This window comes from Canis lupus, chromosome 10 (assembly GCF_048164855.1).
Source record: "Canis lupus baileyi chromosome 10, mCanLup2.hap1, whole genome shotgun sequence".
NCBI lineage: Eukaryota > Metazoa > Chordata > Mammalia > Carnivora > Canidae > Canis > Canis lupus.
In genome coordinates this window covers 59,025,636-59,049,407 of record NC_132847.1, presented here as the reverse complement: position 1 = coordinate 59,049,407, position 23,772 = coordinate 59,025,636, and the positions used below count along the sequence as shown (strand labels likewise).

Below are 23,772 nucleotides of genomic sequence, written 5' to 3'. Positions count from 1 at the left end.
AAGAGGAACTTGGGTAATGAGCAGTATACAGTGTAATTCATATCTTCTTAACAACCTTAATTCCATAAGGAATGGTTTATTTACAAAACAGTGGCCTAAACCTTGCCTCCATACCTGCTTCTTGGCAATTTATTTTAAAAGGAAATTTTTTGACCCATTGATAGCTTTTTTTAAGTATTCTAAGTGAAGCAGGCATGGTAGATTTAACACTTGATAGATGTGTGTGTCTTTGTTTGTTTTTAGCATCAAGCATTGCACGATTCTCTCCAATAATGTAGATCATCTTTTACTGAATTTAACACTGTCTGATATCATGGTCTCCCTGGCAAATGCCTCAACTTTGCAGAAGGATTCCAATTGGATAGAAATGATAAGGAAGTTTGTGACAGAGACCCTTGAAGATGGCTTTAGGCTAAATAGTAAGCAGCTGAACAGATTGCTTGGGGTATCGTGGAGGTTAATGCAGATACAACCCAACAGAGGTAGGTGTTAACTGCTTTATCTTTCTTTCAGAGAGGAGCTCTTATATATGCTATTAGGGTCTAGTTTTGAATTAGTGATTTTCAAACTTTATACATAGGTTAATTACATTCAAGCCATAAAAGATAGCTCCTACAAAGTACTGTCTCCTTGAACACTTAAATTGTATATGGCTCAGAGCGTCTCTTTCTCAGTGAGTAGGTCCATTGTGAAGCAACATGGTAAGATTTCTAGTAGATTACAGACTTTAGTAAAAGAAGGTAGATACAGTTAAGAGGAAATGCCATTGAGCCTAATGATAAAATACCCATTTCTCAGTCTAGTTTGATTAGAAATTGAGCACTTTTCCCTTTTATCCATCTGGAATGAATCCTGCCTGTCTCTACTTCTAGCCTGAAGTTACATATTAGTATGACTTACTAATTGTTTTCATTCAAAAACAAAGCTTTCCTGTTTTGTTCCCATCTTATTCATCTTTCTAAGAATCCTGGTTATTTTCATCACTACATAGGTTTTTTTGTCCCTTAAGAAAATTTATATGTAATCTCTGGTTGGTTTGACTTTTATATTGGGTCATTGCTACAGGACTTCGGTAGTGATCATTTTGTGACTAGGGTCTTCTTTGTCATAGGAACAAAGTAAACCGCATCTGTGCTTTTAGAGGAATTAGAGCTGGTAAAGAAACATTTTTGATTCATATGCAGTTGTTCTTGTTTTTAGAGGCTACAGAGTCTCTCATCAAGGCAGTTTATACATTATATCAGCAGAGAGGCCTTCTCCTGCCAGTTCGGACTTTGTTACTGAAGTTTTTCAGTAAAATCTATCAAAAAGAAGAACTGAGATCTTACAAAGTCAGGTAAAATTTCATTTATTTTGCCTTTCTTTTTCTTGGGGAGTTCTTTTATAGTCTGTTGAAATAAAATAATAGGGTGATAAAATCTTTGGAGAAGTTCATTTTTTAATCTCATTTCGTTGCATATAAGAAAAAAAACAAAATTGTATAAAGGAGCATACCTAATAGTACCAGTAATCTTTATGTGTATAACCAAGCAGATAAAAGCCTCTTTGAATTTGTATTTCTACTTGTTCACTACAGCTTAAGGACAATTGGAACAACCTATAGTAGCCTCAGCCTTTTCTTTTGCTTTCTATAAAAGTTATGGAAGTTGAACCACTAGCCCTTAAGGACATGTTGGGTATGGGAATGAGGACAATAGAAGATGAGAAAGTTTCTGGCTTAGTTTGGTGCTATCAAGTGAGATGGACAACACGAAGAGTGGAACTAAGGAATTAATTTTTTAATGTGATGGGTTTGAGGTATATTTCAGATGGTCAGGAATGTATGTTTAGGCAGAAAAGGATTGTGGGATACCTCAGCATACATAGGTAGTTGTTGAAACATTTGAGTCTGTAGTACAAACCAAGGTGCTTTTCATAGTTTATCTAAATCTCATACTCCTACTATGAGGTAGGTGTAGGTACTGTTACTTTCATTTTATAGGAGGAAACTGAAGCTTAGGTTACATAAGTTGGTGAGTGTCTTAAATATAATAGGACATAGAGCTGAGACTTAAGTTCAGATCTTACAACAAAGGTCATGCTTAAATCATTAAGCTCTTGGGCTACAGCAAAAGTGATTGCTGTTACCTGAGCATAGAGACACTGGAGCTTTCTTGAGTACAAGTACAGTTGACCCTTGAAGAATGTAGGGGTTAGGGACACTGACATACACCTCCCCCACACATCCCCACCCCTCGTGCACAGAAATCTGTGTGTGACTTTGGACTACACTAAAACTTAACTACTAATAGCCTACTGTTGACTAGAAGCCTTATCGATAACAGTTGATAAACACATATTTTAGGTGTTACATACATTATTACAGTTACATCTAAGAAATTAGAATATAATGTTTTCAGTATTTCTAGGCTGTGCACTTTTTGAGGTTTTCAAATTGTTGCAATTCTCCAAAAACTTTTTAAAATAGATTTATTGAAGAAAAATTGCTTATAAGTGGACCCACGCTGTTCAGACCCATGTTGTTTTCAAGGGTCAGCTTTATACTGAAGAATTAAAATAACACAGGTTCGAAGTCATTTAGTCTGGGAGCACCCTTCATTGAATGCATCAGTGTGTTAATATAGTATAATTAATTAAAATAAATGGTACAAAGAGTTGTACCATTGAGCACTTTTCCCCTTTTTAAGATAAACATACGGTTTTTAAGATAAACACACAATTAGTACCCCAAATTACATGATCTTTTTAATTCAATGGGTAAAATTGTGGAAAATATTATAGCTGAATAAATTTATGCTGCCATTCTTGTAGGCTCTCAGATGTTTAAATGAGTACATGTGGTTTTCTTGGTAGATGATTTGTTACTCTGGTATAGTCAAGTTAAAACTTTTTTTTGTTTAAATTTATTTCCCTTGTCTTTGGAAATCATACCTTATTTTGTTCTTCTTTGGTGTTTCTTAGATATCGTAGTAAAGTGTTATCCCGTTGGCTGGCTGGTTTACCATTGCAACTTGCTCATCTTGGCTCCCGAAATCCTGAGCTCTCAACACAGCTTATTGATATCATCCATACTGCAGCAGCACGAGCAAATAAAGAATTACTAAAAAGTTTACAAGCTTCTGCTCTCCGAATCTATGGTAAGAGTTCAACTGTGTAGGTAGCCATTGATCTACCCTGAATTAGGAAGGAAGCTTCTAAGGGGAACTCTTTAGGTTTCCTCGTTTGTTCTTCTCTTCTCTTCTCTTCTCTTCTCTTCTCTTCTCTTCTCTTCTCTTCTCTTCTCTTCTCTTCTCTTCTCTTCTCTTCTTCCCTTCCCTTCCTTTTCTTTTCTTTTTTCTTTTCTTCTTTTCTTTTCTTTTCTTTTCTTTTCTTTTCTTTTCTTTTCTTTTTCTCTCCCTCTTTCTTTTCTTTTCTTTTTCTCTTTTCTTTTCTTTTCTTTTTTCTTTCCTTTTCTCTTTCTTTCATTTGAGACAGAGAGTGAGCACAAGCAAGGAGGAGGGTCAGGAGGAGATGGAGAAGCAGGGAGTCTGATCTAGGGCTCAGTCCCAGGATCCTGGGATAGTGACCCAAGCCAAGCCTTTCCTTTAAATTATAAATTGGTTATACCATGGTTAAATTGCCAAAACAAGATTTCAAATAGTAAATTTATTTTCAGTAGTAAGTATTTTTTATTAGGATAATTTTAGAAGGGTAGTTGTTGTGGATTGTTTCTCGGATTCATAAATCATCTTTTCAGCCCCCTGCTGTTCACAAATTCAAAACTGATTAGGAATTTAAAAAAAATTCCTTTGAACTTCAGCCGCAAATTACATACTTAATCATAACGGATATCTTGTATGACTTCCATATATTTACATTTTTAATTCCTCCCAGGAAACATTTTACATTTTATTAGTATTTAAAAAATACTAATAAAAGCATACTGGGATATATACATATATATAATTTTTATTTATTATTGAGATATAATCATTCACATGCCATAAAATTTGTTATTTTATGTACATTTCAATGTTTTTAACATATTCCCAAATTTATGCAATCTGTCTGATTCCAGAATATTTTTATCACTCCAGAAAGAAACTATACCCCTTAGTAATCCTCCCCAGCTCCTGGCACAGAAATCTACTTTTCTCTCTCCGTGGATTTGCCTATTTTGAACATGGAATTTTATAATAAGGGTCTTTTGAATCTGGCTACTTTTACTTAATGTACTGTTTTCAAAATTAATGCATGTTGTAGCATGCATGTATCTGTACTTTATATTTTATTGGTGAGTACTAGTATTCCATTGTATGGATCTTTCACTTATACATTCTTTAAGTAATGGACTTTTGTTTGCTTCTACCTTCTTGGGTTATACTTTTAAGTCTGTTTTTTCAGTATTGCTTATATGTATAGGTACCTTTTGCTTTAAATTAGGTTGATATTATGACTGCCACTGTTTAGCAAAAGTGCTTATTTTTTACTGTTTTACTTTGTGTTCAATTCCTTTACCCCCATCAAAGTTCTTATTTCATACATGACACTTGGATGTTATGGAATTATTAGTGTGTTAAACAAATGTGTCTTTAAATAATGATTATGTTTATTTTACCTTAGAAAATAGTTTAAGTTGTACATATACTTTATTATAAAATTTTTTTTAAATGTAGTTGATGTATTGGAATTCAGTTTAACACAGTAATCAATCTGCTTTATTAATTTGATCTCTGTATATCTTTTATAGTTGAATTTAATATGTGTATCTATCCCCACTAGATCCACAAGAAGGCACTGTAGTGGTTCTCCCAGCGGAGTCTCAGCAGCGTTTGGTCCAGCTTGTATATTTTCTACCCAGTCTGCCTGCTGATTTACTTTCTCGGTTAAGTCGTTGCTGCATTATGGGAAGACTCAGTTCAAGTTTGGCTGCTATGCTTATCGGGATACTGCACATGAGGTAGCATCCTCAAGTGAACTGTATTTTAAGTGTGTAGTCTTTTTCTCTATGCCTTTTATTGGCAATGTATAAGCTACAGAGCACTTTTAAAGTCACATACTGCTACTAACTTAATTTACTCTTAATGCAGCAATTAAAACTGTTGATATTATTCCTAGAGTAAGTTCACTAGAATAAGACTGTTGCAAGTTTTTTAGTGATTTGTATAGCTAGAAGTTATCTATAATAGTATTTGTATAGATTTATACAGATTTGAAATTATCAAAAGCATGTTGTATGGGTTCCATGGCACGTGAGAATACTGTGCTTAAAATTAACCTTGGTGTTATGGAATTGTGAGACAGACTTCTTTTCAGGGACCTGCAAATTTAATACAGCTGGTAAAATAAGCATGTTTGTAGACTCAGACAAGGAATCAATTGAAATCTTTTTGTGTGTGTGTGTGTGTACATGTGGTTAAATATACATAACATAAAACTTAACTATCTTAACCAGTTGTAGGTGTACAGTTAAAACTGTATAGTGACATCAAGTATTTTCACATTGTTGTACAACTGGCACCACTGTCCATCTCCAAAACGTTTTCATCATTCCAAGCTGAAACTCTGCATGTGTTAAAACAATAACTCCTCATCTCCACTCCCAGCGCTTAGCAACCACTATTCTATCTTCATGCTTTTGATTATTCTAGGTACTTCATATAAATTGAATCATATAATATTTGTCCCTTTGTGTCTTGGATATTTCACACAGCATAACTCTATCAGAATTTCCCTTTTAAGGCTGACTTAATGTTCCACTGTATGTATATATTACCTTTTGTTTGTCTGTTGATGGATACTTGTTGTTTTCCATCTTTTGGCTATTGTGAATAATGCTGCTTTGAACATAGTGTACAAATCTGTTTAAGTCCTTGCTTTTAATTCTTTTGGTTAATATACCCAGAAGTGGAATTGCTAGATTACATGGTAATCCTCTGATTTTTTTGAGGAATTGCTATACTGTATTCCATAGTGGTTGCATCATTTTACTCTTAAATGTTTATAACTAATTAATGGTGTTTTATATTACAGATATTCAAAGTATTCTTAAACACCTGTGTTTGTATCATTAGGTGTAATATTTTTAGTATTCAGTAATACTTATTACTGATTGTGGCTCATGGACAGGCTCTAATATGGTTTTAGGCAGAAATCTAGGCTGTACCTGAAGAGTTTAAAGACTAACTTCCTTATGGTTTCTTGTCTATACAGGTCCCCTATCCCAGTTAAGTAGGAGTAGCTCACTTTATTAGTAGACTTTCTTTAGCTTGACAGTCTCTCCTTACCAGTATATGACATGTTGGAATCTCGTCACCTGAAGTGTGGTTCATAACTGGTGATCGTCTTTCCTTTTAGCAGAAGAGAGCTATCTGTAACATGTTTATATGTGAAAATTCAGTGTTACATTTCTTCTATATGCACGTGCATTAGAGAAAGACTTGGTCTTATTTTTAAGTATTTTAAGCATTTATTAGTTTCCCATGTTTTCCTTTCTTGGGGAAACAAAAATCCTGCTTTTTTTTTTTTTTTTTTTTAAATCCTGTTCCTTGTCTAATCGATTATTTAATGCTAGGCTTTTAAAAAAAATTAAATGTTATTTTTTTTTTCTGTTACCAAATTGTTTTTGTGTTTATTAACTTCCAGTAGAGGGCACTCTGTTCCTTTGATATAATTTGTGAAGGATCAGTTTTTGGTTTTTTCTTTGTTTTTTAAAGATTTATTTATTTATTCATGAGAGACAGAGAGAGAGAGAGGCAGAAACATAGGCAGAGGGAGAAGCAGGCTCCTCACAGGGAGCCCAGTGTGGGACTTGATCCAGGAACTCTGGGATCATGCCCTGAGCCAAAGGCAGATGCTCAGCTGCTAAGCCACCCAGGTGTCCTGTGAAGGATCAGTTTTAAAATTGATTTAAAATCACCATTTGAACACTTCTTGAAATTGATTGTCCTTGAAAGCTATATTTAGTATTTTTATCAACATCAGTTATGATTCACATTGCGTAATAATTTTTGTAAGGATGTTTTCAGATGTTTACTTTTTTCTTGTGGAGATTTGTGCTAACTGTTGAAAATAAATTTACAAATAATAGTAGGGGTTCATAATCATTAAAAACAGATTGTCATTGTAGTTAAAAGCCCACCAAGTTAAATTTTGCTTTTTAACAGAGTCCATTAGTGGACTTATCTCTGTAGATGTATTATTCCCATTCAAACCAATCTGTCTTTTAAAAAATAATACAAAATTAGGACTCCTCAACTTTCTCGGGCCAATGACATCGTTTCACTTTTAGATTCAGAATTTTAAAATAATGTTTGCTTCCTTCAGTCATACATTGGGTTAATTCATATCTGGTTTTCTTTTCAAATATCCCTTTCTTTCCTCCATCATGGCTGTAAACTAGCCAGCTGTTTTTCATAATCTTCCACCTGTACTATTACAATATCCTATCTATCTTGTCCGCTGTTGCCAGACTGATTTTCTGAAATATTCCTTTAATTCTGATTTTTATCTGTTACATTAATTGGATTGTGAGATCAGGTTCAATTTAGGTTTTGTAGTTTTTGACACCCGTGTTTGTCTTTATCAGAGTTAATCCCAAGGAATATTAGTTTATTCCATGTATGAAAAACTCATCAGCTGAAAACTGTTGGTATTCAGTTTATCTTTTGAAAAGTGTAGAGTTGCTGCACCTACTTTTTTTATTGTCCACTTGCAGTTTTTTAGTTTGACTTTTTCCCCCATAGCATTCTTACTTGCATTTTTCCATTTGCCTTTGCTCATTCCTCACCCTTTCTTGCCCCTAGTTTATTTACAGCTAGATTGGGAAACATAAGACATAAATGTGGAGAGGTAATCTACATTGTTAGATAAAAATCTTTGACAAGGGAGAAATTTTGGGACTAAGAAATTTGGCTAGGGTTTTAAGTGGTAAATATATGACCTGCTCTGCCAGGAACAGATTCATTTTGCTTCTTTTGCCTCGTCTTACTCTCAGAAGTATTGTGGCTTAGCTATATAGTACATATGGTCATAATTTTAAGACTGTATGATATATTGCTTGTCATTTGTCCAAAGTGGACTCTTAAGTGGATTTGTTACCTCTTTTAGCCACTGGATGGCACAGTTGATTCCCGTTTTCACTGGATTAAAAAGCGAATTAGTTTGTTTTCTAACTACCATTTAATACTCCTTTCCATTATGCATTTCTGGCTTTTTTATAACATCTTTTTGATATTCCCTCAATAGTCCTTTGCTTACTGTGGGAATAATACTCGGAAGGTTGTTTTCATTATTTTAACTCCCCAAATTTAAAGAACATTAATAAATATAAATACAACTATTTTAACAGTAGAAAAAAATTAAGTGCTTTTACTTAAATTAGAGACTCTTAATTTTGTCAGACATTTATTCGGGTAGCTGTGATAAAATTTGTAGCCTCAGCTTGTTTGATCTGATCATTCTTACACCTCCCCCTCCCCCTCCCTTTTTTTTTGCCATATCTAAGGCAGACATTGGCAGTCTTTTTCTTTAGCTTTAACTTGAAGAGAGTTTTTAAAGGAATCACCGGAAACTGATCCCACAGCAGGAACCACATAATCCTCATTTAATGAGATACTGCTTTACATTTAGCTATGCCTTAAGCACCCTACCAATACTTGAGTTGCACTATTATGAGGCAGACCCAGTTATACAGCTTTGCAAAGTATAGAAACACATAATTATTGTATAGTAGCTCTACATGGAATATTTTTTACCTAACCAAGATACTTTTTTAGTTTAGTTAGGTAAGAAGCTGGAGCTTGTTTAAACTTAACTCATTTAAGTAAGCAAGGTAAGACTTTAGGAAAATCAAGTAGCAGCCATACCTACTACTGAAAAGCAAAACTTCATCTTGGCTCCTTACAGTCTGATTTTCAAGTGGTGTGGAAATTTTCTAAGTTACACCATATATATGGACCAATTATACTTTTTCATGAAAACTTCACATAAATATAAATATTTTAGAAGTTAAAATTTTCTTATTATGGTACTTGAGCCCTTATATGAAAGTAAATATATACCATGGATTTTTAAATTATCAATGCAGATTTGTTTTCAATAAAGAAAAATGGTTATATATTGTGCTGTTTTTCTAGAGTCTTCAAGTTGGTCACATCTGGTAATAATTCTCCCATTGTTTATTATAGATCATCATTTTCTGGATGGAAGTATTCAGTTAAAGACTGGTTGATGAATGATGTGGACTATTTCAGCTTCTTATTTTCAACACTTACAGGTAAAGACATTCACCGGCCAAGTTAAGGAAAGGCAAAATCTAATATGAAAATTCTCTCTAGATAAACGAACAAGGAAGGGGTAGTGGAAGGGAGGTGGGCGGGGGGGTTGGGGAGCTGGGTGGCGGGCACTGAGGGGGGCATTTGATGGGATGACCACTGTGTGATATGCTATATGTTGGCAAATTGAACTTCAATAAAAAAAAAAAATAATTCTCCCTAGATTTGCTGTCTTGCCTATTTAGGTCTAAGTTTTGAAGATGATAAATAATCTGTTTATCTTGAAATGATTTTTTTTTTTTTGAAATGATTTTTATTGACTAACAAGTGGAAATCTTTGAAGGAATATTTTACCCTCCATTGTCAGGCTCTTGAGGCAGGGATATATATGATTTATGTTTAAATCTCTCAGAGTACAAGTACTCTGGGGATTATTTGAATGTCACATGAGTATATTTTCCTTTCTTTGTCTTATTTCTCAACTTTATTATCCTGGTTTATAGTGAACTGGATGTACTTTTTCAAAAAAAATTTTTTTAAGATTTTATTTGAGAGAGAGAGAGAGCACAAGCAGGAGTGGAGGGAGAAGCAGATTCCCCGCTGAGCAGGGAGCCTGACAGCATGATGTGGGGATATGTGGGGCTCATTCCCGGGACCCTGAGATCATGACCTGAGCCAAACAGCAGACACTTAACTGACTGAGCCACCCAGGAGTCCCTCCCTACTTGACTCTTTTTCTGATAGCCAGGTGCAAACCCCATTGCAGACTTTTAAAAAACTGATGAACAGAATATCCATCTTAAACATATTTAAAATGTTCAGTAGGAATGTACATCAGATTTCGATTCACCATTTTCTATATTCCATTTGCTCTCAAAGCAAAATTAGTAAGATGAATCTAGAAATGTTATAAGTTAGATGTATAATTGCTGTTGTTTTAAATGATTGTACTATTTCAGCATTTGTGTTTTATATTTGAATGATGAAGATGAGATTCTTTGAAATTTTCTGAATACTTGAAGTTAGGATGCTTAATGGATAGGTTAAATGAGACTCTAGAAAGAACTTGACAAGTGCTGATAATGAGCTGAATCCAGCAAGATAAATATTGCATATAAAATAAATGTATTTATTTCATATTTTTAGATGTGCTTATTTGAGATAGGAAGCACGGGCTTTATGTTTTAATGGTAGTACCAGTTAGAAGGTTTAGTGGTTTTGGAAAAGCTCCTTAGGAGTCAGTAGTGTGATGTGGCCATCAGATTCTTTAGGCTGTGTCATGGAAATACAGGGATCTGAACATCAAAGCAGATCACGTTGCTGGTATTCTAATCATTCTGAGCATTGTCTTTCAGGAGAGACTGTCAGGTTGTCTATGTAGGTCAGACCAAGAATAATAGAGGTGGTAAGAGAATCAAATTTTGTTTTATATGGGGTAGTTGAAGGAACTATACATGTATTATTAAAAAAAAAATCCAGAAGGGTTTAGGAGGGATAGAGTAGTTTTAAAACATTTGAATTTGAAGGGATATTATATAAGAAAATATAGAGATAGTATATGTATGAAGATGTATATCATTTTATTTGTTGCTTTGCTTTTCTAAACCTACCTTTAAAGAGAAAGCATTTAAAAAAAAATAAAGAAAAAGCATTTGCCTTTCACATTCTTTTTAAAGTAAAAGTGATAAACTTCCTAATATGAGGGATAAAACCTATTTCTTGCTGTATCATATATTGGGTAAGATCACATGCTTTTGTACTTTTTGTAATTTTATGAATTTTACTGCCTCTTATTATAAGCAATTCATTTTTTAAAAATACATGAAATGCAGAAATTCAGAGAAAGCAAAGCTTGAAGAAGAATACAGGTTTTCTAAACCTACCTTTAAAGGTACATGTCATGTCTCTTTTAAAAAAAAATATGAAGAATATGATTTGCTTTGTGGTTTAGTTTTTTAAATTGTCTGTGTTTATACCCAAATTAGGGTTTTCAAAAGAGGAGTTGACTTGGCTTCAGAGCCTTCGAGGAGTTCCTCATGTTATCCAGACACAGCTTTCTCCTGTGCTGCTTTACCTTACCGACTTGGATCAGTTTTTACATCACTGGGATGTAACAGAGGTAATAATGCATTTAAAAAAGAAACTCATTATTAAAACTCTGTTCATCAACCACCAATTGTTACCATATTATTAAGATTGTGTTATAGGAGATACTCTTAGAGATAAACAGACATGATCCATGTTCTGAGAGTGCTTATGATCTTGAATAGAAGATCTATGTCTCTAAAAGAGGAGTATTTTTCATGACAAGTTGCACTACTAGAGTAGAATAAATTAGCAATTTGAACGGTAGAGAAATTTATTTTCTTTTATCGTATAGAATATATAGGATAGATGCTTCTGTGGAAAAGAGAATTTGACTTGAATATTGAAGGATGAGTAAGACTATTTGGATTTGGTATCGTTGAAGATGATTTTTTTAAAAAAACACAAAAGATTATTCTGCAGTTACTTTGGTCTTGAGAATTTGTACATAGTTTATTAAAGTTAATTTAAAACCCTTTACTTTCATTAAGTTTTTTTTTTTAAGATTTATTTATTTATTTATGATGGGGGGAGGTGCAGAGACAGGAGGAGGGAGAAGCAGGCTCCATGCCGGGAGCCCGACCTGGGACTCAATCCCGGGATTCCAGGATCGCGCCCCGGGCCAAAGGCAGACGCTAAACCGCTGAGCCACCCAGAGATCCCCAACTTTCATTAAGTTTTAAAGTTCAACCTTACAAATCTTATTTTTAAGAGAAGTCAGTTTAAGCCATCTTTTATTTTTATTTTTATTTTTATTTTTATTTTTATTTTTATTTTTATTTTTATTAATTTTTATTTATTTATGATAGTCACACAGAAAGAGAGGCAGAGACACAGGCAGAGGGAGAAGCAGGCCCCATGCACCGGGAGCCTGACGTGGGATTCGATCCCGGGTCCTCAGAATCACACCCTGGGCCAAAGGCAGGCGCTAAACTGCTGCGCCACCCAGGGATCCCTTAAGCCATCTTTTATTTTTTTATTTATTTAAAAAATTTTTTTAAAAAATTTATTTATGATAGTCACAGAGAGAGAGAGAGAGGCAGACACACAGGCAGAGGGAGAAGCAGGCTCCATGCACCGGGAGCCCGATGCGGGATTCGATCCCGGGTCTCCAGGATTGCGCCCTGGGCCAAAGGCAGGCGCCAAGCCGCTGCGCCACCCAGGGATCCCTTAAGCCATCTTTTAAAATGGGACTTTATATTTTATTCCTTTTACAAATTTATTAAACTATTTAAATAACTTTTATGTATTCACTAATTATCAAGTAGTTCAGTTTTCTGACAGACCTTTACAAATGTTAAAGTAAATACTAAATATATAGTAAATTAAACTTTATGATAAATCTTAGTAACCTAAGTTTGTATAGTAAAAATCAAAATCACAAATCTAAATTGTAAATTAATTACATGTTTTAAATTGGAATTATTAGGCTGAACTTTGACTCTAATAGGCCAAATTGTCTTATATGTTGCAAATATGTAAACTAAATATGCAGAAATATCACAAACATTGATATTAAGGATTTAATACTCTGAAAAATTTCTGTAATAAGTAATTTCTATTATTTCTTCAGCTTTGTTTCTTGCATGAAAAATGCTTACCCAATAAGAATGCACTTATGTCATCTCAGTTAATTTTGGTTTCCAACCTTTCTTGCCAATTCTAATGTTATGTTCTGGCTAATTTTCTTTTAATTATTAATTTAATTTAATTAATTTAATTTTCTTTTAATTATTCAGAAGGCCTCTGGTGAGGACACTGACTATAATCTTTTTTATAGTTTATAATTGCTAGTCCAAAGGTTTTTTTTTTTTTTTAAAACAAAACAAAACAAAACCTCTTTGTTATTGTTCTCAACAGGATAGTCTCCAGATTCAAGTTACAACCTACTTCTTTTTTTTTTGGTACACAAATTGAGTTTATTCAAATCTGTTATTTACTTCTTTCATTCTATTCTGAATATGCTTAATGGTTTTCCTATTAAGATTGTACCTTTTATAGATATTTAATACACTTCTCACCTGGCTTTGTTTGACTCTGATCACAATACTAAGTATGCCAGTTACATTTATCTTCTCTTTGTTGCCATGGTGCCTGATACTATGTTTATATGTAGGTTCTTCAAAAATACTATATTTTAAAAAGTGAAAAGAAATAATGAATTGGTTTAGCATCTGAGATTTTATCTACTCTACAGTAAATGAAGAGAGCTAAGACAGGTCTCTTGAGGTTAAGGCCTTGAATACTAGCGTGGTGGGATTAGGCTTGCCAACAATTTTAAGAGTATGTTTTTTTTTTAATTTAAAAAAATATTTTATTTTTCGAAAGATTTTTTTTTTTATTTGAGGGAGAGAGCCTGAGTAGGGGGAGGGGCAAAGAGAGAGGGAAAAGCAGACTTCCTGCTGAGTGGGGAGCCCAACCTGGGCTCTATCCCAGGACCCTGGGATCATGACCTGAGAAAGGCAAACGCTTAACTGACTGAACCACCTAGGTTGCCCTATTAAGAGTAGTTTTAAAGGACTGACTGTATCTATTTAAACCCTTATGTATTGGAGAAAGCACTGTATGGGGATTACTGGGCTCCTTATTCCAGGTATAGATTTGCCATTGTCTAGTTTTGTTACTTGGGCAAGTTTTATAATCTTTATCTGATAACTTAAATTTCTCATAAGCACATCATCTGTGTAAAGCCAAGATAAAATTGTCATGAAAATGTTATCAGCTGTATTTCTGAAGTAACATTTGGCAGGGACGTGTATTAAACTTCCAGGTTGATGTCTTTGAAATGTTAAGACATAATTAGGAAAAATCTGAAAGACACATTTTTGTTTTTGAAGTTCTTAAGTGAAGATTTCAGCTTTCTTTTGGATAAATTTTGTTATTTAAGTTGGCCTTTTCATGTAAAAATATTTGAAATACACAGTTTTTGACATCCTTAATGTAAAAATTTATTTTTATATTATTTCATTTGAAGAAGTTATTAGGACAGTGGGATTGCTTAGTTCTTTTGTAGTTTTATCTGCCTAGGCCAAAGGTATTTTTTAAAAAAATCAAACTTAAAAATTTAAAAAATTTTTTTAAAGATTTTTTAAAAAATTTATTCATGAGAGATACACAGCCAGGGGCAGAGACATAGGCAGAGGGAGAAGCAGGCTCTCTGTAGGGAACCTGATGTGGGACTCCTCTCAGGACCCCGGGATCATGACCTGAGCCAAAGGCAGGCACTCAACCACTGAGCCACCCAAGTGCCCCAAGTCAGACTTTTTTTTAGTAGGTATTCACAAAATACAGTTCAGAACAGAAGATAATAAAAAAGTCTTTTCCCATTCCCTCTCAGACACCCATTTTTTTCCTCCTCAGTTTCTAAATGTACTCTTTCAGATATCTTCTGTCTTTATAAATGTCTAAGTATATTATTTTGGTTTTCTTTTACAAAATAACATACTTTATATACATTTATCTGGACCTTGCCATTTTGTTTTATTTTATTTTATAAGATTTTATTTATTTGAGAGAGCGGGTGTATGCACATGTGCACGCAAAACCGCGGGGGGGGGGGGTAGGGCAGAGGGAGAAGCAGACTCCCTGCTGAGTGGGAAGCCCAACTTGGGGCTTGATCTGAGGACCCTGGGATCATGACCTGAGCTGTAAGGCAGACATTTAATCACTGAACCACCCAGGTGCCATTAGACCTTGCCATTTTCATTTAGTATTTTTGTGATTATTCCTTCTGAGCACTGACAGAAGAATTGTGTGACTTTCCTGTTAACAATGGAAACTGTAGTTAACAGGGAAAGATCACAAAGGAAACCAGAATCTCTTTCCAGGGTTACTCTTTACAAATGGAGACTTCTCTTCCAGAGCCAATGAAAGGTTTTAATATTAATTATCATTTATAAAATACTGGATGGTTGTAAAAGAATGTTTTTTTTTTTTAACATGGATAAGCTCTGAAGAATAATAACATAAATCCAGTTTAAGAAATAGAACATTTTGGGGCACCTGGGTGGCTCAGTTAGTTAAGCATCTTGCCTTCAGCTCAGGTTGGGATGGAGCCCCACGTCAGGCTCCCTGCCCAGTGGGGAGTCTGCTTCTCCCTCTGCCTCTACCCCTGCTCATTCTCTTTCTCTCAAATAAAATCTTAAAAGAACAGTTTTAATTTCTATTAGTTTTTATTTATTTATTCATGAGAGACACAGACTGAGAGAGAGGCAGAGACACAGGCAGAGGGAGAAGTGGGCTCCTCACAGGGAGCCTGATGTGGGACTTGATCTCATATCCCAGGATCATCCGCTGAGCCACAAAGGCATCCCTTAGTTTTTATTTTTGAAGATTTATTTATTTTAGAGCAAGAGTGTGTGCACCATATGTACAAGTGTTGGGAGGGGTAAAAGGAGAGAATCCTTGAGCAGACTCCGTACTGAGCATAGACCCTGCCTGACAATGGGGATTGATCCCCATGTCCCATGAGATCATGACCTGAGCTGAAATGAAGTTAAATATTTAACTGACTGAGCCACTTAGGCACCCCTGAACCCCTTTGTGCTTTTCCTCTTTCCTTTCAGAGTAATTCTGTTTTAAATTTTATCATATTCTTGGCTTTTTTACAGTTTTACCATAGTAGCACATAACTCTAAAACTGTATTGTTTAGATTTTCATGGTATTAAACTTTTAAAAAGTGAAATCTTTTTCAGTAATTTGCTTTTTATTCAGTATACTCTTCAAGTTATCTATACTAAGGAGGGCATGTGATGTAATGAGCACTGGGTGTTATATGCAACTGATGAATCATTGAACTCTATCTCTGAAACTAATATATATTGTATGTTATTTAATTTAAATAGATTAAAAAATAAAGTTATTTATATTGTGTAAATGGTAGTTCATTGTTTTTATTGCTGTGTAGTATCCTATTGTAGTAAGATACCATGGTTCATTGTTTTCATAGGGTGAGTATTTTTAGCCATTTTAGCTCCACCTTGGCATATTAGCTATATGCCTCTTTGTTTTATGTTTTTTTAGGTATTTGCTCTTAAGGACAGTCTACCTTCAAACTATGCTATACCATACCATAATATAATGTGTAATGATATTACATGAGGTCATTGTTTGTTTTTCTGTATGTAATGTCTTTTTTTCTCTACATGCATTTTTTTCCCTACATGTTTTTCAAGATCATCCTTGTATCACTTTCCTCAGCAATTTGATTGTATTAATTCCTTAGTGTTGTCATCGTCATCTTTTTGGGCTTGATGTTTGCTGAATGTTTTTTAAGGCTTATAGTTTATTGTGTTGGGAAAAAATGTCAGTCATTCTTTCAAAAAAAGAGTTTTGGTCCCCTTTGGGACCCCAGTTACATGTGTGTTAGAATCTTGACCTTATCCTTGTAGGCCTTTGAGACTTTTTTACCTTTCCCCCCTCTTTTCAGAAAGTATGCTTGTGTATTCAAGTCATTGGACTTTCTGCATTATCTAATCTGCTCTTAAATCCAACCAAAGATTTTTTTAAAAAGATTTTATTTATTTATTTGACAGAGAAAACACAAGCCAGGGGGCAGCAGGCAGAGGGAGACGGAGAAGCAGGCCTCCCACTGAGTGGGGAGCCTGATGTATGGCTGGATCCCCAAACCCTGGGATCATGACCTGAGCTGAAGGCAGATGCTTAACTGACTGAGCCACCCAGGAGCCCCTAAAGATTTTTTTAAGACTTTTTTTTTTTTTTTTGATCAGTTCTAAGTTTACAGAAAAATTGAAGTAAAGGAATGGGTATTTCCTCTGTATAACCCCTCATATTCATAGCTTCCTCCATTATCAACATCTTCCATGAGAGTGGTTCATTTGTTAGAATTAATGATTCTGTATCGATGTAATTAACCCAAAGTCCACAGTTAACATGATTCACTCTTGGTGTTACACATTTTTGGATCTGGACAAATGTTTGATACCATATTATCTATTCTTATTATCTCATACAAAGTGTTTTTATTGCCCTAAAATCATCTGTGCTCTGCCTATTCATCCTCTACACCCCCAACACCTGACAACCACTGATTTTGTTTTCTTTAACTATCTGTATTTTTTCTTTTATAGAATGTCATATGGAACTGTATAGGATATTGCCTTTTTAGATTGGCTGTTACTTTGACTTAGTAATATTCTATAAGATTCCTCAGTGTTTTTTCATGGCTTCATAGCTCATTGCTTTTTAGTGCTAATAGTGCATTGTGAATAAAACTGTTTATAAACATTCAGGTGTGTAAGTTTTTGTGTAGACATGTTTTCAGCTCCTTTGGGTAAATACCAAGGAAGCATTTGCTGGATCACATGGTAAGAGTGTGTTTAATTTTGTAAGAAACACCAAACTGCCTTCCAAAGTGGTTGTACCATTTTGCGATCCTACCAGCAATGAATGAGTTTCTGTTGCTCCAGATCTTTGCCAGCATTTGGTGTCAGTGTTTTGGATATTGGCCACTCTAATAGGTGTGTAGTGTCTCATTATTTATTTTTTTTTTAAAGATTTTATTTATTTATTCATGAGAGATACAGAGAGAGAGAGGGAGAGAGGGGCAGAGCCACAGGCAGAGGGAGAAGCAGGCTTTCTGTAATGAGCCCGATGTGGGACTCAATCCCGGATCCCAGGATCACACCCTGAGCTGAAGGCAGACGCTCAACCACTGAGCCACCCAGGAGTCCCTCATTATTTAATTTTGATTTCTCTGATAATATATGATATGGCGCATCTATTCATGTTGATTTACCGTATGTCTTCTTTGGTGATGTATCTGTTAACAGTCTTTAGCCCATTTTTTAATCGGGTTATTGTTGAGTTTTAAGTGTTCTTTGAATATTTTGGATAACGGTACTTTATCAAATAGGTGTTTTGCAAAGATTTTCTCCCAATCTGTGGCTTATTTTTTCATACTCTTGACATTATCTTTTGTGGAGCAGAAGTTTTAAATTTCAGTGAAGTCCGGCTTATCATTTCTTTCCTGCATTGTGCCTTTGGTGTTATATCTAAAAAGTCATCACCATACTTAAGATCATTTAGGTTTTACTTCCTGTGTTTTCTAAGTCATTTATAGTTTTTTATTTTGCATTTTACATTTAGGTCTGTTACCATTCTGAGTTAATTTTTGTGAAGAGTCTAGATTTAGTTACGTATGGATTGTTAAAGCACCATTTGTTACAAAGTCTATCTTTGCTTCATTGTCAAAGATCATTTGCCTATGAGTCTATTGCTGAGCTCTCTTCTGTTCCGTTAATCTCTTTGTTCTTTCACCAGTACTATAGTATCTTGATTACTGTAGCTTTATAGTAATTTAATTTATGAAGTTGGATATCATCAGTCCTTTAACTTTGTTCTTTTCCTTTAATACTGTGTTGGCTGTTCTGGGTTTTTTCGCCTGGATTTTTTGCCTGTTTTTTTTTTTTTTTTTTTTCCCTAAATAAACTTTAGACTTAGTTTGTTGATATCTACAAAATGATTTATGGGGATTTTGATTAGATTTGCATTGAGTCTATGGATGAATTTGGGAAGAACTGACATCTTGACATTACTGAGTCTTTCTATCCCATAAACATGAAATACCTCCCATTTATTTTATTCTTGGATTTCATTCATCAGAATTTTGTAGTTTTCCTCATACAGATATTGTACCTATTTTAAGTTTATATCTATTTCTCTTCTTAGAGATGCTAATGTAAATTTAATTTCATATTCAATTCAATGTTCTTATGAATAATATTCATAATGAGCATTCATGTTTGTTCAATGCTGATATTTGGAAAATGGACTTTTATGTATTCATATTGTATCCTGTAATCTTGCTATAATTACTTATTAGTTCCAATAATTTTTTGTGAATTGTTAAAGATTTTCTACATAGTCATGTCATTTATGAACAAAGACCAAGAAGTGAATTTTAAATTCTATATAATGTATTTTTTATCTCTTTTTTCTTTAACTTTTTTTTTTTAAAGTAATCACTACACTGAACATGGGGCTTGAATCTACCACCCTAAGATCAACAGTCACATGCTCCACCCACTGAGTCATCCAGGCACCCCTTCCTTATTTTAAACATGTTTATAATAATAGGTATTTTATTTTATCTATTTATTTATTTAATATTTTTATTTTTTTAAAGATTGTATTCATGAGAGAGACAGAGAGGCAGAGACATAGGCAGAGGGAGAAGCAGACTCCCTGCAGGGAACCCAATGTGGGACTTGATCCCAAGACCCTGGGATCACAACCTGAGCCAAAGGCAGGTGCTCAACCACTGATCTACCCAGGCATCCTCTTATCTGCTAATTCTCTCATGTCATTTATATTGATTGGTTTTTCTCCTGGTTATGTAGCACATTTTTTTAAAAGATTTTATTTATTCATGAGAGACACAGAGAGAGAGAGGCAGAGGGAGAAGCCGACTTCCCCTGGGGACCCTGATGTGGGACTTGATCCCCTGATCAGGAATCATGCCCTGAGCCAAAGGCAGACACTCAACCACTGAGCCACCCAGGTGTCCCTATATAGCACAGTTTTAAGTTCCTTGTCATGCTTAGTAGTTTTGAGTGCATGTTGGACAATGGACATTTTTTGTTAGATTATGCTGGAGTGTTTTGCTTTGTTCTGGGAGGCAGTCAAGTTACTTGAGTATTAGCTTTATCCTCTCGAGTCTTGTTTTTAAGTTTTGTTGGTGTGGTTATTAGAGCAAGTGGGCTTGAGTCAAGGATCAACAAATTACAGCTTATAGGCCCAAACCAGGTTGGCCCTGTTTTTGTACCACCTTGGACCTAAGAGTGGTGTTTACATTTTTTTCAGTTGTTAAAACAAAAACCCCCACAAGAATATGTGAGAGAATATGTGGCCTACACAGCCTAAGATATGTATTATTTGGCCCTTTACAGAAAAAGCTTACCAACCCTGCCCTTGTGCTAATTTATCTGTATAATTAATGTTCTCATTCTGAGCACCATCTGAATAAAACCTACATGTTCTATGAAGACCCCATTGGTTAGAACTTAAACATCTCTGCTCTATTTGAGCTTTGTTTTTTTTTTTTTTTTTTAAAGGTTTTATTTATTCATTCATGAAAGACGTAGAGAAAGAGGCAGAGACATAGGCAGAGGGTGAAGCAGGCTCCATGCAGGGAGCCTGATGTGGGACTCGATCCAGGGACTCCAGGATCACGCCCTGGGCCAAAGGCAGACGCTCAACTGCTGAGCCACCCAGGCGTCCCTCTATTTGAGCTTTGGAATTGTTTTGTTCATAGCTCCTGTTTATTCTTTGGCCTTGTAGATTTCCACCTTGTACATTAACAGCTTTGTTTAGCAGTATACCTCAGGACATTGGAGCTTTCTCTCCCAACAGGAGGATAAGAATTTGGCTTTATGAAATGGCCTGTATTGGAGGACAGAAAATCCTGCCAACCTTCTGACTGTCTTCTAGGACTAAACTGAAAAAAAAAAAGGAGACTCAAGGGACTTTAGAGATGTTGGATTCCCCTCCATCCCGGCATTCCTAAATTCTTAAGCTACAAACGAAGAGAAGCTTAAAAGCTACACCAGTAACTTGTGTGACTCATGGTGCTCAAGAAACCATGATTACTTAAAGTTCCTGTCCTGGAAGTGGGTTAGGGCTTCAGTGGACACACAGGCACTCATTAGAGACCTCTAAGGGCACTACCTTAGGAATAGGGATACACAAACACGGACCATGAATATAGATTAAAGGAGAATTTCACCAAAGGATTACTGAGGACCTCTGAAGACAGTGGAAATTGTAAAACTTACTGAGAAATATTAAAGATAAGCTAAGTACATGCCATGGATTGGGAAATTCCAATATTGTAAAATAATAGCTCTCCCTAAATTAATCTACAGTATATATAAATTCAGTGTAATCCAAATCAGAGCAGATGTTTTTGTGGAAATTGAAAAGGTGATTCCAAAATTTATATTGAAATGCAGAGGATCAAGACTAGCAAGACCGTGTCAACACTGTCTTTTAAACATAAACTTTTTAAACATAAAGCTGGAGGCTCTATATTACCAGATATCTACTATAAAACTATAGTAATTAAGCATGTGTGATAATCCGAAAAAGCAGTGGGGCACAAAAGGACCCTGCATAATACATGGTTTCCAATACTACAATAAAGACAGCTTGAGTAAAGTGAGTTTGTTTCCTCACCTACCCACTTAAAGGAATAATGAGGTAAGGAAAGAGCCCTAGAAGAGAGGCCAGCTGTCTTGTCTCTTTCTTATGTTTTGTATTATTGGTTAATAATTGTTGAGAGACTGCCAACATTGGAAGGGTAAAATCTGTCAAAAGGTAAATCTAATGACATTTTCTTCTGATATGGATTGTTAGTATGTGGAAATACTCATTCTGTAAATACATTCTTTGATATAACTTTATTTAGGAAATGAAAGCATCTCTTGATCTGAATTTTAGTGTTTTAATAGGTTTTTTCTTTTAGCATTTTAGTACAGTAATAAAAATATAAGAAGTGTTAGGTGCATGGCAGTTCTGTGCATATTCTGATGAAATTTGGTAGAAAAATAGTTCCACCTAGAAATTAAATGTATAAATCCTTAAGAAAAATAAGTCTTTGTATATTTTTTAAAAACCCTTAATTTCCACTTTGGACCAAATTATCATGCTTATTCTGGAACTATGCAGTGTAAAGTCGGGGTTCTGATATATGCAAGTTTCTGTTAACATAGTAATGTGCAAGAGTGAGGACTATATATGTGTATGTTGGTGAGTGTGCACATACATGTGTTTATATTAATGTTTATTTGCCCTTGAAACAAATTCAAACTTAGAGAAAAATTACAACTATAGTACAAAGAACTTTTTTTTCATAGACTGTGACATAATGCCCATAGCCCATACTTTAGCTTGTGTGTCTTAGAAACAAGCATTCCATTATATTACCACAATCTAGTCCTCAAAACTAGGAAATTAAGATTGGCATGTTATCATCATTTAATCCTCAAAGCTCAATCATGTTTTGCCAGTTGTCCCAATAATTTTTTTTTTTTTAAGGTAAGCTTTATGCCTAACGGGCTTGAACTCACCACCCTGAGATCAAGTGTCACTTGCACTGCCCACTGAACCAGCAGGTGCCCCTCAATAATATTCTTCGGAGCAAAAGGATCCACACCCAATTTTTTGTGGCATTTAGTTGAAATGTCTGTTTAATCTCCTTCAATTTGGTATGGTTCCACAGTCTTTCCTTGTGTTTTGTTGACCATGACACTTTGAAGAACATTGGGACACTTATTTTGTAAAATTTTCCTCTTATTTGGGTTAATGTTCCCTCATGGTTAAATTCAGGCTATACAAATTTGGTAGGAATATGACACAAGTGATGCTGTGGTATTTTGCTTGTATCCTGTCAGGTGGTGTGTGGTTTCCATTTGTCCCATTAGATACTTGATTTGCCCACTTGATGAAGTGCTGCCTGCCCAATTCTCCACTGCTTGCTTTTTATCTTTTGTAATTAATAATTTATGGAGATATTTTGAAACTGTTCATATCCCATTTTTTATTAGTCTGTATTTATTTGTGTTAGTATGGTTTCCTATTTTATAGTGGGTCACTATAAAATTTAGTCTTTTTTTGTTCTTTTGACATGTACTCATTTTTTTCTGAGTACTTCCTTACTCTCTTGTACCACAGATTGTTCAAGATTCATACTTTATTTTCTCTGTCTCAGCCCTGCAATGATATTTTTTAAGAAGCCCAGTTTTTCTTTAAGTGGAGAATGGTATTTTGAAACCAACTTTAGGACTCTGGGGTGTGGTCATTGCTCTTGGACCTTGGTGCTCCCAGGCTGTCATGGACAGAAATCATCAATTTAACACCACAGGGTTCATTTTAATTGTCTTCTTTTCCTCTTGTACCTGCCTCTTCTGAAGGTGAGAACCCTGGCTTCTGTTAACTTAATATAATTTACTTGATCAATTTGTCTATAATTAATCTCCGTTTGGTGCCACCCCTCTCCCATGCAAGCATTTTCCTCACCCCATTTGAATTCCCAACTTGTTGGGGGTTCCTGGGTTACTCTCTTCCCTCCATCACTGCAGCTCTCCTGCCTACTCTAGTGATGATGTTTACCTGATTGAGCCCCACACAGTGGCTTTAGAACTGAATTGTTCAGGAAGGGAAGGGGTGGTGGAAAGGAAGAGACTAAATGGTCATTTAATAGTGAATGGGCCTTATCAAATGTGATTTATCTTTTGATAATAAAAATATTCACTGCCTATTTTGAAGTAGGATGATGGCATTAGAAATATGTTATTTACATTGTTACTTACAAGGATAAAAGAAAAAAAATTGCCATATGAAAACTCTGGGTAGTTATTAATTTAGAAGAGGTTTTATAGAGAAATAATGCAACAAGCTATTGATTTTTCAGGG

General features: G+C 34.9%; 1 protein-coding gene across 3 annotated transcripts in view; it reads left to right on the top strand.

Moving 5' to 3' along the window:
- TEX10 (testis expressed 10) overlaps positions 1 to 23,772 on the top strand; it is a 64,059-nt gene that overhangs the window by 29,990 nt on the left and 10,297 nt on the right. For all 3 annotated transcript variants that reach the window (XM_072842104.1, XM_072842107.1, XM_072842105.1), the window contains exons 6-11: positions 244 to 482; positions 1,201 to 1,336; positions 2,962 to 3,137; positions 4,762 to 4,939; positions 9,168 to 9,256; positions 11,240 to 11,373. In XM_072842104.1, coding sequence (XP_072698205.1) covers positions 244 to 482; positions 1,201 to 1,336; positions 2,962 to 3,137; positions 4,762 to 4,939; positions 9,168 to 9,256; positions 11,240 to 11,373 — 952 coding nt within the window. The remainder of the gene's footprint in view (positions 1 to 243; positions 483 to 1,200; positions 1,337 to 2,961; positions 3,138 to 4,761; positions 4,940 to 9,167; positions 9,257 to 11,239; positions 11,374 to 23,772) is intronic.